Source organism: Scyliorhinus torazame, chromosome 8 (genome assembly GCF_047496885.1).
Source record: "Scyliorhinus torazame isolate Kashiwa2021f chromosome 8, sScyTor2.1, whole genome shotgun sequence".
Lineage (NCBI taxonomy): Eukaryota > Metazoa > Chordata > Chondrichthyes > Carcharhiniformes > Scyliorhinidae > Scyliorhinus > Scyliorhinus torazame.
In genome coordinates, this window is record NC_092714.1 from 82,176,599 (window position 1) to 82,193,646 (window position 17,048).

A 17,048-nucleotide genomic window follows, 5' to 3' on the forward strand; every position below is an offset into this window, starting at 1 on the left:
GGAAGACAAGGAGGCGCTCATGAGGCGTTTGATTAGTGCTAGTACACAGTAGTGACCGGATGGAGTGGAGGGCGTCCGGAAGGACCTCCTGCCACCGGGAAACTGGGAGGTCCCTGGACCGTAGGGCCAGTAGGACGGTCTTCCAGACCGTGCCGTTCTCCCTCTCTACTTGCCCGTTCCCCCGGGGGTTGTAGCTGGTCGTCCTGCTCGAGGCTATACCGTTGCTGAGCAGGAACTGGCGCAGCTCGTTACTCATGAAAGAGGACCCCCTGTCGCTGTGGACGTATGCGGGGCAACCGAACAGTGTGAATATGGTGTTCAGGGCTTTAATGACTATGGCCGCGGTCATGTCAGAACAGGGGATGGTGAATGGGAAGCGGGAGTACTCGTCCACCACATTAAGGAAGTATATGTTGCGGTCGGTGGAGGGGAGGGGTCCTTTGAAATCCAGACTAAGGCGTTCAAAGGGGCGGGAAGCCTTAATGAGGTGCGCACCATCCGGCCTGAAAAAATGCGGTTTGCACTCTGCGCAGATGTGGCAGTTCCTTGTGACTGTACGGACCTCCTCTAAGGAGTATGGGAGGTTGCGGGACTTGATAAAGTGGAAAAACTGAGTGACCCCCGGGTGGCAGAGGTCCTCGTGGAGGGTTTGGAGGCGGTTAATTTGTGCGTTGGCACATGTGCCGCGGGATAGGGCATCGGACGGCTCGTTCAGCTTTCCGGGACGATACAAGATCTCGTGGTTGAAGGTGGAGAGCTCGATCCTCCACCTTAAGATCTTGTCGTTTTTGATTTTGCCCCGCTGTGCATTATCGAACATGAAGGCTACCGACCGTTGGTCCGTGAGGAGAGTGAATCTCCTGCCGGCCAGATAATGCCTCCAATGTCGCACAGCTTCCACTATGGCTTGGGCTTCCTTTTCCACTGAGGAGTGGCGGATTTCTGAAGGGTGGAGGGTTCGGGAGAAAAAGGCCACGGGTCTGCCCGCTTGGTTAAGGGTGGCCGCTAGAGCTACGTCGGAGGCGTCGCTCTCGACCTGGAAGGGGAGGGACTCGTCGATGGCACGCATCGTGGCCTTTGCGACATCCGCTTTGATGCGGCTGAAGGCCTGGCAAGCCTCTGTCGACAGCGGGAAGGTCGTGGTCTGTATTAGGGGGCGGGCCTTGTCTGCGTACTGGGGGACCCACTGGGCGTAGTATGAAAAAAAACCCAGGCAGCGTTTCAGGGCTTTTGAGCAGTGCGGGAGGGGAAATTCCATGAGGGCGTGCATACGTTCGGGGTCGGGGCCTATTATCCCATTGCGCACTACGTAGCCCAGGATGGCTAGCCGGTTGGTGCTAAAACGCACTTGTCCTCGTTGTACGTGAGGTTCAAGGCTTTAGCGGTCTGGAGGAATTTTTGGAGGTTGGCGTCGTGGTCCTGCTGATCGTGGCCGCAGATGGTTACATTGTCGAGATACGGGAACTTGGCCCGCAACCCGTGTTGATCAACCATTCGGTCCATCTCTCGTTGGAAGACCGAGACCCCGTTTGTGACGCCAAATGGGACCCTTAGGAAATGGTATAATCGCCCGTCTGCCTCGAAGGCTGTGTACTTGCGGTCACTTGGGCGGATGGGGAGCTGATGGTAGGCGGACTTGAGGTTAACGGTGGAGAAGACTTTATATTGGGCAATCCGATTGACCATGTCGGATATGCGGGGGAGAGGGTACGCGTCTAGTTGTGTGTACCTGTTGATGGTCTGGCTATAGTCTATGACCATCCTTTTCTTCTCCCCTGTCTTTACTACTACCACCTGTGCTCTCCAGGGACTATTGCTGGCCTGGATTATGCCTTCCTTTAGTAGCCGCTGGACTTCGGACCGAATGAAGGTCCCGTCCTGGGCGCTGTACCGTCTGCTCCTAGTGGCGACGGGTTTGCAATCCGGGGTGAGGTTTGCAAACAAGGACGGGGGTTGCACCTTGAGGGTTGCGAGGCCGCAGATAGTGAGTGGGGGTATTGGGCCGCCGAATTTGAAGGTAAGGCTCTGTAGATTGCACTGGAAGTCTAATCCCAGTAATGTGGGGGCGCAGAGTTGGGGAAGGACGTAGAGCCTGTAGTTTTTGAACTCCCTCCCCTGCACCGTTAGGGTAACTATGCAGAAGCCTTTGATCTGTACGGAGTGGGATCCTGCAGCTAGGGAAATCTTTTGTGCGCTGGGGTGAGTGGTCAAAGAACAGCGTCTTACCGTGTCGGGGTGGATAAAGCTCTCCGTGCTCCCGGAGTCGACTAGGCATGGTGTCTCGTGCCCGTTTATCAGCACTGTTGTCGTCGTCGTCTGGAGTGTCCGGGGCCGAGCTTAGTCCAGCGTTATTGAAGCGAGGCGTGGTTGTAGTAGTTGAGCGTCTTCTTCGAAACCCGTGGAGCCGTCGACCTGGGGTCCGTTGTTGCCGTCCAAGATGGCGTCGGGGTTGAACAAAATGGCTGCCCCATGCATCGCACATGGCTGTGGGGTCACAAGATGGCGGTGGGGGTGGACAAAATGGCCGCCCCCATGCGTCGTACAGGTCTGGGGTGGTCCAAGATGGCGGCGCCCTTCCTCCCCTCGTGGTGGCCGGGACCCAAAATGGCTGCGCCTGCGGGTCGCACATGGGGCGCTGGGGGGGTTGGGGAGCGTTAGGAACGCGCAGAACTCCCTCTTCTCCCGGGAGAGCGGTGGTCGGGACCCAAAGTGGTAGCGCCGGCGGGTCATACATGGGGCGCGGGGGGGGGTTGGGGAGCGTAAGCGGCGTGCAGGGCTCCCTGTTCTCCCGGGACCGCGGTGGTCGGGACCCAGAGTGACTGCGCCTGCGGGTCGTACATGGGGCGTGGGGGGGTTGGGGAGCGTAAGCGGCGTGCAGGGCTCCCTGTTCTCCCGGGACAGCGGCGACCTCGCGGGACCGGCACACAACCGCGAAATGGCCCTTTTTCCCGCAGCTCTTGCAGATCGCTGCGCGGGACGGGCAGAGCTGCCGGGGGTGTTTCGCCTGGCCGCAGAAATAGCAGCGGGCGCCCCCGGTGCGACTTGGCGTTTGGACCGCGGAAGCCTGTGGGGTGTCCGGGGGGGGGGCGGGTTTGTCGCGACGGGTACGTACGGAGCCCAATGGGCTGCCGCGCGGTCGGGGCCGTAGGCGCGGGTATTTCGCGCGGCCACGTCTAGGGAGGCTGCTAGGGCCCGTGCCTCTGAGAGTCCTAGCGACTCTTTTTCTAGAAGTCTTTGGCGGATTTGGGAGGAGTTCATACCTGCCACAAAAGCATCGCGCATTAACATGTCCGTGTGTTCAATTGCGTTCACCGACGGGCAGCTGCAGGCTCATCCCAAAATTAGTAGCGCGGCGTAGAATTCATCTATCGATTCTCCGGGACTTTGCCGTCTCGTTGCGAGTTGATAGCGAGCGTAGATCTGGTTTACTGGGCGGACATAGAGACTTTTCAGTGCTGCGAACGCCGTCTGGAAATCCTCTGCGTCTTCGATGAAAGAGAAAATCTCCGTGCTTAACCTCGAGTGCAGGACCTGTAGTTTTTGGTCTTCTGTGACCCGGCCGGTGGCCGTTCTGAGGTAGGCCTCGAAACAACTCTGTCAGTGCTTGAAAGCTGCTGCCGCGTTCACTGCGTGGGGGCTGATCCTCAGGCATTCCGGGATGATCCTGAGCTCCATAGTCCTTTTTAGTCACGCTTAATAAATTGTAGCGCACAAAGACTCCGTGAGACGAATAGAGTGAAGTCGATGAGGCTTTATTAAGCGTGACTGTTTCCCCCGCAGTTCAGTAGTAGACTACCTGCGGGGGAGGGCTCCAGGTACTTATACTCCGCCTTCAGGGCGGAGCTAGAGGTCAACGTCCAACCAGGACCCGGGATCTGTCAGCCAATGACATCATGGCTTCACAGTCCCACATGACCCCTAATGCATACTACCACAAAGGAGCAGAGAAAAATTGTGCATATTGGAAAATTTCAAATAAAATCAAAGATGTATTGTTGTCTTTATGGATGGTTAAAGAGCCATTGGGCCGGATTCATCGCCCGGGAATTCCTGCCAGCTGCCGGCCCGGCGATACTCCGGCCCGCGATGGGCTGAGTGGCCGCCCGTTTGCGTTGGGTCCCGCCGGCGAATATTACACCAGGTCCGTACCGACGGGGCTTGGCTCTGCGGGCGGCCTGCGGAGTCCTTGGGGGTGTGCGGGGGGATCTGGCCCCAGGGGAAGGTCCCCACTGTGCCTAGGCCCGCAATCGGGGCCCACCGATCCGCGGGTGGGCCTGTGCCATGGGGGCATTCTTTCCCTCTGCGCTGGCCATTGTAACGGTCCGCCATGGCCGGTGTGGAGAAGCCCCCAGCGCATGCGCTGGGATGACGCCAGCACACGCTGGTGCTCCAGCGCCTGCGCCAACCCGCGCCGGCCGGTGGAGGCCCTTCGGCACCGGTTGGCACGCCGCCAACCCCGCCGACGCCTGCCTAGCCCCTGAAGGTGTGGAGGATTCCGCACCTTCTGGGAGGCCCGACGCCGGAGTGGTTCACGCCACTCCTCGATGCCGGTACGGCCCGCCACGCCAGTTAGGGAAGAATCCCACCCAGGGTATGTATATTAATGTATCTGAAAGCCAGCCAATATTTAGTTCATGTGATGAACGGTTACTGCCTTATTATCATGTAAGGTGATGTCCCCTTTAAGACCGGGCTTGGAACCCTGGGGACTCCGCCTCTGGCTCCGCCCATCTGGGAGCCATACATAAAGGCCTGCCTCATGGTCTGTATAGCAGTCAGCTCTCGTCCATAGCTGTAGCATAGTTATTAGTCTAATAAAGCCTTCTTTACAGTTTAATCTCTAAGCATCATTATTGAGGGTACCTCAATTTATTAGACTAAACTAGATTCAGGATGGACGCAGGCCTAAAACCAGAGAAGCTCAATCTGGAAGCACGAACGCCGGAGGCAAAGGAAATTTTTAAATACTGGCTGCGGTGCTTCGAGGCCTACCTGGACTCCGCAGAGACTCCCATCCTGGGGCCACGCAAGCTGCGTCTACTCCACGCCCGGGTGAGTCACAGAATCTCCACCACGCTCGAAAAGGCGACGACTTATGAGGCGGCGATTGAGTTGCTCCGCAAGCGGTTTGTCAAACCCATCAACGAGGTGCACGCCCGGCATCTGCTCTCTACCTGCCGGCAGCGCTCGGAGGAATCGCTCGACGAGTTTGTTGAAAAACTCACCGCGCTTGCCAGGGACTGTGACCATCAGGATGTGACAGGGGAAGTCCATATGAACCTGCACACCAGGGATGCTTTCATGTCCGGAATCCGCTCGACCTACATCCGGCAGCGGCTGCTCGAAAACGTGGCAAAAGACCTCCAGGAGACGCTAACTCTCGCCTCCTCGCTGGAGGTGGCCCGACATAACTTGGGTACGTACCCCGCGGACTCTGCCAGCCCCCCCCGGACTTCCTCAGACTCACCCGTATTACAGGCCTGCGCCACGCGGCGACCCGCTCACCATGAGGGCACACCATGCTACCTCTGCGGGCAGGGCCAGCACCCACGCCCACGCTGCCCAGCCCGCTCCGCGATCTGCAGCGACTGCGGGAAAAAAGGGCACTTTGCGAGGGTCTGCCTGGCCAGACCCAGGGGCCAGAAAAACAAAGAACAGCCGGCCCGAAAATCAGGCTCTCAGGCCCACAGGCCTCGCAATGCTGCTGCGCACCGACCCGACACGCCCTCTTCTGACGCGTCATCAGCCTCGTGCGAATCATGGGAGCGGCCATCTGGTCGGCGGCCATCTTCTCGGCCCGACACGTGCGACCGACGGCAGCGGCCATTTTACGAGTCCGATTCGGCTGACGCCTCCGACTACCCGCGACTGGGTGCGATCACCCTTGATCAAACTCGGCCAAAACACCTGCAGAACTCCATGATGCAGGTCCAGGTCAACGGGCATGACACTGCATGCCTCTTCGACTCCGGGAGCACGGAGAGCTTTATCCACCCTGAAATGGTAAGGCGCTGCTCCTTGCGCACCCATCCTGCAGCGCAAACCATAGCCCTCGCATCTGGGTCCCACTCGGTACAAATCACGGGGTACTGTATTGTGGATCTCTCGATCCAGGGTGCCAAATACACCCGTTTCAAATTTTATATCCTCCCTCACCTCTGTGCCCCCCTGCTGCTCAGACTGGATTTCCAGTGCAGCCACCGAAGCCTGACACTGAAGTTCGGCGGACCCTTGCCCAACCTCACGGTGTGCTGCTTAGCGACACTGAAAGTCGCACCCCCTCGCTATTCGCTAACCTCCCTCCTGACTGTAAGCCCGTCACCACCAGGAGCCGGCGCTACAGTGCCCAAGATATGGCTTCTATCAAGTCAGAGGTCCAGCGTTTACTGGGAGAGGGGGTCATCGAGGCTAGCAACAGCCCTTGGAGGGCGCAAGTGGTGGTAGTCCGGTCCGGGGAGAAGAAACAGATGGTCGTGGATTATAGCCAGACCATAAACCGATTCACGCAGCTTGATGCGTACCCCCTTCCTCGCATCGCGGAAATGGTAAATCGGATCGCCCAATACCGAGTCTTTTCCACGGTCGACCTCAAATCTGCCTACCACCAGCTCCCCATTCGACCAAAAGACCGCCCCTATACTGCCTTCGAAGCAGCCGGCCGGCTCTTCCACTTCCTCAGGGTCCCCTTTGGTGTCACAAATGGGGTCTCCGTCTTTCAAAGGGCGATGGACCAAATGGTGGACCAGTACGGTTTGCGGGCTACATACCCGTACTTGGACAATGTCACCATCTGCGGCCATGATCAGCAGGGCCATGACGCTAACCTCAAAAAGTTCCTCCAGACCGCCCGAGCCCTTAACCTGACCTATAACGAGGGCAAATGCGTTTTCCACACCACCCGGCTGGCCATCCTCGGCTATGTCGTGGAAGACGGGGTCCTAGGTCCCGACCCCGACCGCATGCGCCCCCTTAAGGAACTCCCTCTCCCCCGCAGCCTCAAGGCCCTCAAACGGTGCTTGGGGCTTTTCTCCTATTACGCCCAATGGGACCCCAAGTATGCGGACAAAGCCCGCCCACTCCTAAAGACCACCACTTTTCCCCTCTCGGCTGAGGCTCAATTGGCCTTCAACCGCATCAAGGCCGACATCATCAAGGCCGCCATGCGCGCGGTGGACGAAACCATCCCTTTCCAGGTAGAGAGCGATGCATCAGACATCGCCCTGGCTGCTACCCTCAATCAAGGAGGCAGACCACTAGCATTCTTCTCCCAAACCCTCACCGCCTCCGAGATTCGACACTCTGCAGTCGAAAAGGAGGCACAAGCCATTGTGGAGGCTGTGCGATGCTGGAGACACTACCTCGCCGGTAGGAGGTTTACCCTCATCACCGACCAACGGTCGGTCGCCTATATGTTCGATAACACGCAACGGGGCAAAATAAAAAACGATAAAATTTTGAGGTGGAGGATCGAACTCCCCACCTACTCGTACGATATCAAGTATCGTCCAGGGGAGCTCAACGAGCCCCCAGATGCCCTGTCCCGCGGCACATGCACCAACGCGCAGGAGGACCGCCTGCAAGCCATCCACAATGACCTCTGCCACCCGGGGGTTACCCGGCTCGTCCATTTCATCAAGTCCCGCAACCTACCTTACTCAACCAAGGAGGTCAAGGCCATGGTCAGGGCCTGCCAGGTCTGTGCGGAGTGCAAACCGCACTTCTATCGGCCAGACAAGGTTCGGCTCGTGAAGGCCTCGGGCCCCTTTGAGCGACTGAGCGTGGACTTCAAGGGGCCCCTCCCGTCCACCAACCGTTATGCCTATTTCCTCACCGTGATCGATGAGTTCTCCCGTTTCCCATTCGCTATTCCCTGCACCGACATGACCTCAGCCACGGTGATTAAGGCACTGCACACCATCTTCACCCTGTTCGGTTTCCCTGCTTATACCCACAGCGACTGGGGTACATCGTTCATGAGCGATGAACTGCGTCAGTATCTGCTCAGCAAGGGCATCCCCTCAAGCAGAACGACCAGTTATAACCCACGGGGAAACGGGCAGGTGGAGAGGGAGAACGCGACCGTGTGGAAGGCTGTCCTTCTGGCCCTGCGGTCGAGAAATCTCCCAACCACCCACTGGCAGGAGGTCCTACCCGATGCCCTACACTCCATTAGGTCACTCGTCTGCACGGCCACGAATGAGACCCTTCACGACCGATTGTTTCTCTTCCCCAGGAAGTCTACCTCCGGGGTCTCGCTTCCACCTTGGCTGATGGCTCCGGGACCTGTTCTTCTCCGGAGGCACGCGAGGAGCCATAAAACGGACCCCCTAGTTGAAAAGGTCCGACTGCTCCACGCCAACCCCAGTTACGGCTACATGGAGTACTCCGACGGCAGGCAAGATACGGTTTCCCTCCGGGATCTGGCGCCCGCTGGATCCTCCACCACAGACGCCCCTTCCCGCGCCGCTCCCCTGCAGGACCCGTCGCCCCCTACAACACACCCCCTTCCGGCCCTACCACCCGTTGGTGAGCTCCTACTGTGTGCCCCCCCCTTGCGCCCCCCCTTTACACACCCCGCCGGCGCCGGCTCCGTTACCCCCGGCCCTGCCTAGTTCCTCTGCCCCGACCCGGACCGAAGCTCCGACCGCTGTGCTCCCGGATGTGCCCTCAACCGGGACGTCCGTGCCCGCCGCACCACCACCCGAATTGAGGAGGTCGAGGAGGACGATCCGGCCACCGAGACGGATGGACCTATGATGGCACTTCACCCCCGCCAGACTCCTTTTTAAACAGGGGGTGAATGTGATGAACGGTTACTGCCTTATCATCATGTAAGGTGATGTCCCCTTTAAGACCGGGCTTGGAACCCTGGGAACTCCGCCTCTGGCTCCGCCCATCTGGGAGCCATATATAAAGGCCTGCCTCATGGTCTGTATAGCAGTCAGCTCTCGTCCATAGCTGTAGCATAGTTATTAGTCTAATAAAGCCTTCTTTACAGTTTAATCTCTAAGCATCATTATTGAGGGTACCTCAGTTCATAAAGAGCTTGTCATTGAACTTTAGGCAATTGTTTCAATTTACATGTTTCGACTGCAGACACTTCATATTTTATAAATAGATGGATTAATGGGTGGAACTTCCTTACTGCTGAGGGCAGTGAGACCCAGGCTGAATTATGCAGTCCTGGGAATAAAAGTGTCTTTTTTTAAGAATACAGTAGAAATGAGTCACAGTTAAACTATGCCGACTTACAGAAAAAAATAGCTACATTGATACATTGAGCTTTGTCAGTTCATGGTTGTAGATGACAGTTTCCTATCATTCAAAACCTGAAGACACTACAGTGTACTTTTAATGCGTTAAATTTCAAACACAGCAGCTTGTTGGCTGGAGTTATTTTGCAGCTAATCTATATTACTAGCAAAGTGACATTACCCTCTTGAGGTAGTCTCAAAATCAATGCTGATGTCCTTATTTTGCAAAGTTGGCAGCATGTTACTCTATATTGGATTTCAATGTTCCTACATCCTTTTGGGAATTGGCTTCCAATCCACTTCAATTGTTAGGAACCTTTCACAATTCCTCACGGAAAGAAAGTGTGCAAAATCCTTTCGAAGTAAAAGCTGGTGGTTGGGAACTCAGTTTCATTCACTCAGAGCTAATTTAAATGAAGGAACTTTTCATTGATTTGGTCTGCATTTACACTAAAATAATGCTTTTTATCTTGCAACCACCAGGACAAATGCAAGATAGTGCTGATTGGTTGGCACGTTGACTGTGGCCGAGGTGTTGCCATGGGGAACTATACATTCTTCAAGTTCCTGGGTAATTCAAAAAAAGGCACAAGGCTTGGATGTAGTCCCTTTTCTTTGTTGAACATGGATCCCTGTGCATTAATGCACATCACTTTTAGCAGGTGTAAATGTGTGAAGGAAATACACAAATAAATAGATAGAATTCATTTATATTTAGAACATTGGGAGCAATTCTCCCAAAAGGAAACAAAGCTAGTGCATTTAGCTGCATGTTTCCCGGCACCGCGAGTGCCACTAAATACCTGTCTATTTGACACATCTCAGGCCGAGGCCACATATTGCCCGGTTTTGTACAGTGGGGAGTTCCGCTCGTCGGAAATCCTCAGTGAAGCGATCCGAGGCTCCCAAAACGATGTCCGACCTACCCCGCACCCCTCCAACTCCCATGCTGGGTATCCCCAGCTCGATCCCTCATGCAAAATATACCAGCTTGGCACCTTGGCAGTGCCAGGCTGGCACCCAGGTAGCACCACCCTGCCCAAAGGACATGCAGCTGGGGACCTACAATCCCCTGAGAGACCTCCATGAGTGCTGTTACATCTTGTCCCTGTTTGTGGGGTCCAGTGCTGAACGGTACTCGCCTGAGGTCTCCGAGGCGCAGGGGATAGATACCAATGCCTCAGGTACCTCAGGAATCTGCACATTAGAGTGAGGCAAAGTTAATCCAGGGACCCCTCCCTATTATAGTTGTCGTGGGGCGGGGGGCTCCCTATTACAGGGTTTGCTGTGGGGGTCCCCCATTACAGGGTTCCCGGTGGGGGCATGAAAGGGTTTGGTAGAGGGGGGTGGGTAAGCAGTGCATTGTGGGGGATAGGTGGTCCTCGGTTGGGCTCAGATGGTCTTTACCAGCGTGGCCCTGGTATGGCGGACCTTGCAGTGGGTCAAGCAGGGGGGTTACCCCCTTGGCCCACCATGTCAGGGCCACGCTGTTAGAGATTACACGTGATCTGCATTCACGTGATTCCTAGCCATGGGGATCGAAGAGTCACGGAGGGCCAGAACATAGGGTGCCAGACGCTAAATGGATGCAAATGGGTCATTAAGATGATGCAGAACAAAGCCAGCAGCACGGGTTCAATTCCCTTACCGGCCTCCCCGAACAGGCGCCGGAATGTGGCGACTAGGGGCTTTTCACAGTAACTTCATTGAAGCCTACTTGTGACAATAAATGATTATTATTATTTGCATTCATTTACACCCTTCCACTGGCATATGGAGTGGACCTCGGTTCCGGAGGTCAGAGCATTGCTTTCGGGTTGGGGACTGCCGTCGATCCCGATTTTGCCCGATGCCTGATTCTCCATCCTATTGGTCAACGTGATCCGGGCGTCCTGTGTGAAATGGCTGCTTTGAACTCAGGTGAGTGTGATTTCTGAGGAAATGCTCCAAATCTAGGGCAGTTCCCGTTGGGGATGGTTGTGAGTGTAACTATGAGCACACTCAGAATATTCCAACAAACCAAAGCCTGTTCACTAAGCACAAGTCAGGAATGTGATGGAATACTCTCCACTTGCCTGAATGAGAACTCAAGAAGTTCGACACCAATCGGGACAAAGCAGGTTCCATCCACCAGTTTAAACATTCACTCTCTTCAACATCCATGCAAAGTGGCAGCAGTGTGTACCATCTTCAAGATGCACCAGGTAACTTCACTAAGGCTCCTTCCAAACCCTTGACCGCTACCATCTAGAAGATCAAGGGCACATGGGAATCAAAGTTTCCTCGAAGCCACTCACTATCCTGACTTGGAACCACTGTCACCAGGTCAAAATCCTGGAACTCCCTCCCTAACAGGGTGTACCTATTCCACATGGACTACAGAGATTCAAGAAGGCAGTTCACCAACATCTTCTCAATGGAAAATAGGGATGGGCAATAAGTGCTGGCCTCGCCGGTGATGCTCACGTCCTATGAACAAATACAACAAGTTTAACCGTTCCCACCCTAATGTGGGAATTTAACACTCTCCAATTTAAGTTGCTAAGTATTCTCCAAACTCCATAACTTCACCCGATTCTATTTGCTAGTTTCCCCCCTGAATTGCAGAGCCTTCAGAACGAAATAGATCTTGGCATGCTGATGCCATTGTAAATGTCCCTTTTCTCTGCATTTGATGCTGCTGATCAGCCTCTGCCTTATGTTCCAGTCTGTGACAAACTTCAGAGGAGGGCAATTCATCATAATTACCGTGAATGACAGAGCATGGAACAGATATACAGATGTTACATCACACAGAAAAGAGTTGATGGCAGATCTACTGAGCTGGACATACTCCAAAGATTAACTGAGCTGAAGACAATTACACTGCTGTTTGCTGTTCATGATTACCTGTACAGCATCTTATTTGAAATACGTTCCTGGAAATGTCCTCATTATGGAGGAAGTTAAATTGAACTATAAGAAGAAACGTTTTTGCACATCGAAATGTATTTTGCGTATAGCGTTCAGTGGCATGCTAGATATTTAGAAGCATCTTTGGAGTAATACAAGGAACTATACTGATTAACCGTTCTAATTGTACTCGTCCAAAAATAACTATTAGGCTGATGCTGCATGCCATTTCCTTCATAATGCTGTCTGACTTACCGTTGTAGTATATGCAGCTTCAGGATCATCTTCAAGCACTCGAGAAAGACCAAAATCTGATACTTTGCAGACAAGGTTACTATTGACAAGGATATTGCGAGCTGCCAAGTCACGGTGCACATAGCCCATGTCAGACAGGTATTTCATGCCAGATGCTATCCCTCGAAGCATGCCCACTAGTTGGATGACTGTGAAATGTCCATCATGTTTCTGCATAATACAAAATTTTAGAAGATTCATCAAATACAAACAATTCGTTTCACTATTGGACAGATGAATTCTCTTTGTTAATTAATGTGTAAAACAATTTCACTCGTATTCTTCTGTTGTACAATAATTTTATTACTGCAACAGATAATGTATAAGGGCTTTCCTTCAAGTATTTTGCCTGATTGCATGAATCATTTCCCGAATCCAATGTTTTTGAATTCCACCGTTAAACCAGCTTAACACATTTTTAAAAAGTTTACTCCAGACATTTCGCATATTTTAATGGCATGACTATTTAAAGCCTTTTTGCATATTTTGTTTATTGTATTTAGAACATAGAGCAGTACAGCACAGTACAGGCCCTTCAGCCCACGATGTTGTGCCGACCATTTATCCTAATCTAAAATCAACCTAACCTACACCCCTTCAATTTACTGCTGTCCATGTGCCTGTCCAAGAGTTGCTTAAATGTCCCTGATGACTCTGACTCCACCACCTCTGCTGGCAGTGCATTCTACGCACCCCCAAAAAAAGAATAAAAGCCCTAGCTCCCACAACCTTTCTTCATAATACATGCCCTCCAGTCCAGGCAGCATCCTGGTAAATCTTCTCTGCACCCTCTCCAAAGCATCTACATCCTTCCTATAATGAGGCTGGACACAATATTCTAAGTGTGGTCTAACTAGAGTTTTATAAAGCTGCAGCAAAACCTCGCGGCTCTTAAACTCAATCCCCCTGTTAATGAAAGCCAACACTCCATGCGCCTTCTTAACAACCTTATCAACCTGGGTGGTAACTTTGAGGGATCTATGTACGTGGACCCCAAGATCCCTCTGTTCCTCCACACTTCCAGGAATCCTGCCTTGAATCCTGTATTCAGCATTCAAATTCGACCTTCCAAAATGAATCACGTCACATTTATCAAGGTTGAACTCCATCTGCCACTTCTCAGCCCAGCTCTGCATCCTGTCTTTTTGATTCTGCTTTATTTCCTATTTCCACCCACATTGGGCAAAATGTTCGTTTCAGCTATGAAAAACCTGACCTCTGCAATTTTACAACTTGCACACCCAATTCACATGTGACTATATGCGATACTTTTGGCTTTTCACATTTGGGTCAGGTTCACATTACATTTTGTGAGCCGCAGTGGAGAGTGCGCGAGAAGTGTAGGTGCAGAGGCGGGCTGGTTAAAGGACAATCTCAGTTCTCCAACACAGCAGCCCAGCTCCCAACATCATTTAAAGGCTGACTAATCCTCACCCTTCACCACCTCATTCTTCTATCCACCTTCGTGCCACCTTATGCTAACTCTGTGCCACCCCATGCATCTCACATTACCCTGTACTATCCCATGCCACCTCTATATTCCCATGCTACCTCACATTCCCAGTGCCACTCCCTGCCACCTCTATGCACTTCCATAGATCTTCCATTGCTATTCGCCCCATATGCACTATGTACAGTTCTCAAGAACCATGCAATAGCAATGGGAATTATTTTAAAGTTATTGGAAAACTATTAAATGATTAACAACCTAAGAAATGCCTGAATTCATACTCACTATCACTGAAACTAGACCAAAGGTCCCAAAGGGAAAAAAGGCTGTAATCTTTTAAGTGCCTATTATGTTTGCAAACAAATAACAGACATAATCTGTTATTATAGGCTCAAAAGTTTCAATAGTATTCGGATCAATAGGCCTACCTGCTGAGCTGAAGCCTTTGAAACCCAGCTAAGCATTTATATTGAAGCAACTGTCATGCCAAAAGTTTCCAGATCCGCTGAGAGTAGATATTCATTTCAAAGCAGAGTGCTTTTCTATTAATGGAGGTGCAGACAATTCTTTCCACCTTCCGAAGCAGATATTTCTAAACAGCCAGATTTGCAATTCCGATTAAATCAAAATACAAAACATGACAGCAGAGGACATTTTGGGGGTTTTCTTTAAATACATCATGGTACTTTCCCCCTTGGAAAAGTACTGTAATGCATCTGAGCAACTACACAATGCTGGCCAATTTAAGTGTCAACCTATCCTTGCAGGACAGGTCGCTATGATGAATCGCTGCATGAAAAACACATCGATATTACAGTATAGCACCCAATAGTGACATAAGAAATTGTGAAAACATTTTACGTTTACTTTTTGGAATGTTCCCAATTCCTCAGCAGCCTTCCACTTTCATCATGAACTCTGAAATATGGCGTGCTTTTCATGGGCTTCCAAAACCTGGCACCACCAGATGAAAATCTGTGGCAAGAAATCTAATTTACACCCCCCTCCATTTAAAATAGGATCACAAACTCAGTGGGAGAAGATGTACGTTTGGCACACTAGGCATTCCTGATCCTCAAAAAGGCCAGCAAAAAATGGTCCGGGGTCAGGAATGCAGGGAAAATCGGATTTGCTCGTAAGAAATCGAAGTGTGCTATTCACACATCAAAATATGCCTCTGCATCCAGGAAGATGTATACTGTTTCATTTAATCATATCTCTTCATATAATTTTGAAATGTATTTTGAATGATCTCAGCTATTTAATTAGATGGGTTCACTTATTTATTAAAAGTATAGCTGCCAAATTGTGGGAAGTAATAAGGCACCTCCACTTTATTTTAATTCCAAATATTTGGAGCTATTCAATTATATTAATAATAGCCTGATTATTAAAAATATTTGAATATTAACCATCAAAGATTGATAGATAATTCTTAGATAAGTTATCAAGGGATATGCAGCAAAGATGTCTAAATGGACTTCAGGTAGAGGTCAGCCTTGATCTAGTTCAATGATGGAAGAAGTTGTAGAAGATGAATTGTTTACTGCTGTTCCTATGGACCCATCTTTGTAAAGGCTGTTTCCTTGCCCTCTCCTTGTAGACACTGGGCTGGATTCTCCGCCCTGCCGTGCCAATTTCTGTCCCACCCCGCCAGCGGGATGCTCTGTTACGCCGGCTGGTCAATGGGGTTTCCCACTGTGGGGCAGCCACATGGAGCATCCCGCCGGCGGAGAATCCAGCCCCCTATTTCCCACTCTTCTCTCTAAATCATTTCCAGCCTTCTATTCTCACCACACAAACACTGTTGCGCCACACGTTAGCTCCATTCCACTCTCCCAATCATCTCTGTGCATCATTTCTATTCTCCTCATTACTTTTCCTTTATTTCCCTGAACTATAGAAATATACTTGCTATAATGTTGAGGCACACCAGGGGCTAAATTTGCTTATGTAACATTGCCTCCTATGCATAACTACATTGATTCTCCAAGGGAAGTCAGTACTGCGAGCTGCTACTTGCCGTGTTGACATGGGTTTCCTCATTGATATTGAGAAACACATGTGAGCTCCGCAGGTAGGGGCTGACAGCCCAATCTGCCCCTGGGGAAATCAATGTAGTCTGACTAGCTACACGAATGAATTTCTCCCCTATTATTACCTCAGTTGGAATTTGCAGTAAGATTCAGATCCTCACAAAGTTACAATAAATGGGCTTCATGCTAGATTTCATGATATTTTTATGTCCCGTTGCTGGCATGGGACTTGCCATTGGCAGTGGAGATATGAAATTCAGATATGCAATGTTCATGATTTAAAATGAACTATTGGGAAATTCTATATCATCTTTAGCTGATTCATCAATGACCTTCCTTCCAATATTAGGTCAGATGTGGGGATGTTTGCTGAAGATTGCACAATATTTACACCATTCGCAACTCATCAGAATGCAGCAAGACCTGGACAATATCCAGGCTTGGGCTGACAAGTGGCAAGTTACCGTTGTGCCATACAAGTACCAGGCAATGATCATCTCCAACAAGAAAGAATCTAACCATCACCCCGTGGCATTCAATGGCATTACCATTGCTGAATCCCACACAATCAACTTCCTGGGGGTTACCATTGATCAGAAACTGAATGGGACGAGTCATGTAAATACTGTGGCTACAAGAGCAGGTCAGAGGCGAGGAATATGTGGTAAGTTACTCACCTCCTGACATCTCAAAGCTTGCCCACCACCTACAAGGCATGAGTCAAGAATTTGATGGAATACTCCTCCCTTGCTGGAAGAGTGCAGCTCCAACAATACTCAAGAAGCTAAATACCATCCAGGACAATGCAGACCACTTGATTGGCACCCCTTCCGCTAACAGTCACCCCCTCACCACCGTGACTTGAACATTTATCGCCGTTCCTTCACTGTCGCTGGGCTAAAATCCTGGAATCCCCTCCCTAATAGTGGGTATGCCTACACCACATGGACAGTAGAGGTTCAAGATGGCAGTCCACCACCGCCCTCTCAAAGGCAATTAGGAACGGGCAACAAATGCTGGCCTCGCCAGCGAAGTCCACATCCTGTAAAAATGAACTGTACTACTGATGGGAGGGATGTCCTGTAGGTAGTTCAGACACATAAACTTGCTCTGTGAATCTGC

The 17,048-nt window shown here is 51.5% G+C and overlaps 1 protein-coding gene across 2 annotated transcripts in view; it reads right to left on the reverse strand.

Annotated features, from left to right (window-relative positions):
• The window catches only part of epha6 (eph receptor A6), a 1,197,965-nt gene that overhangs the window by 61,333 nt on the left and 1,119,584 nt on the right, over positions 1 to 17,048 (reverse strand). For both annotated transcript variants that reach the window (XM_072513912.1, XM_072513911.1), the window contains one exon: positions 12,402 to 12,611. In XM_072513912.1, the coding sequence (XP_072370013.1) occupies positions 12,402 to 12,611 (210 nt within the window). The remainder of the gene's footprint in view (positions 1 to 12,401; positions 12,612 to 17,048) is intronic.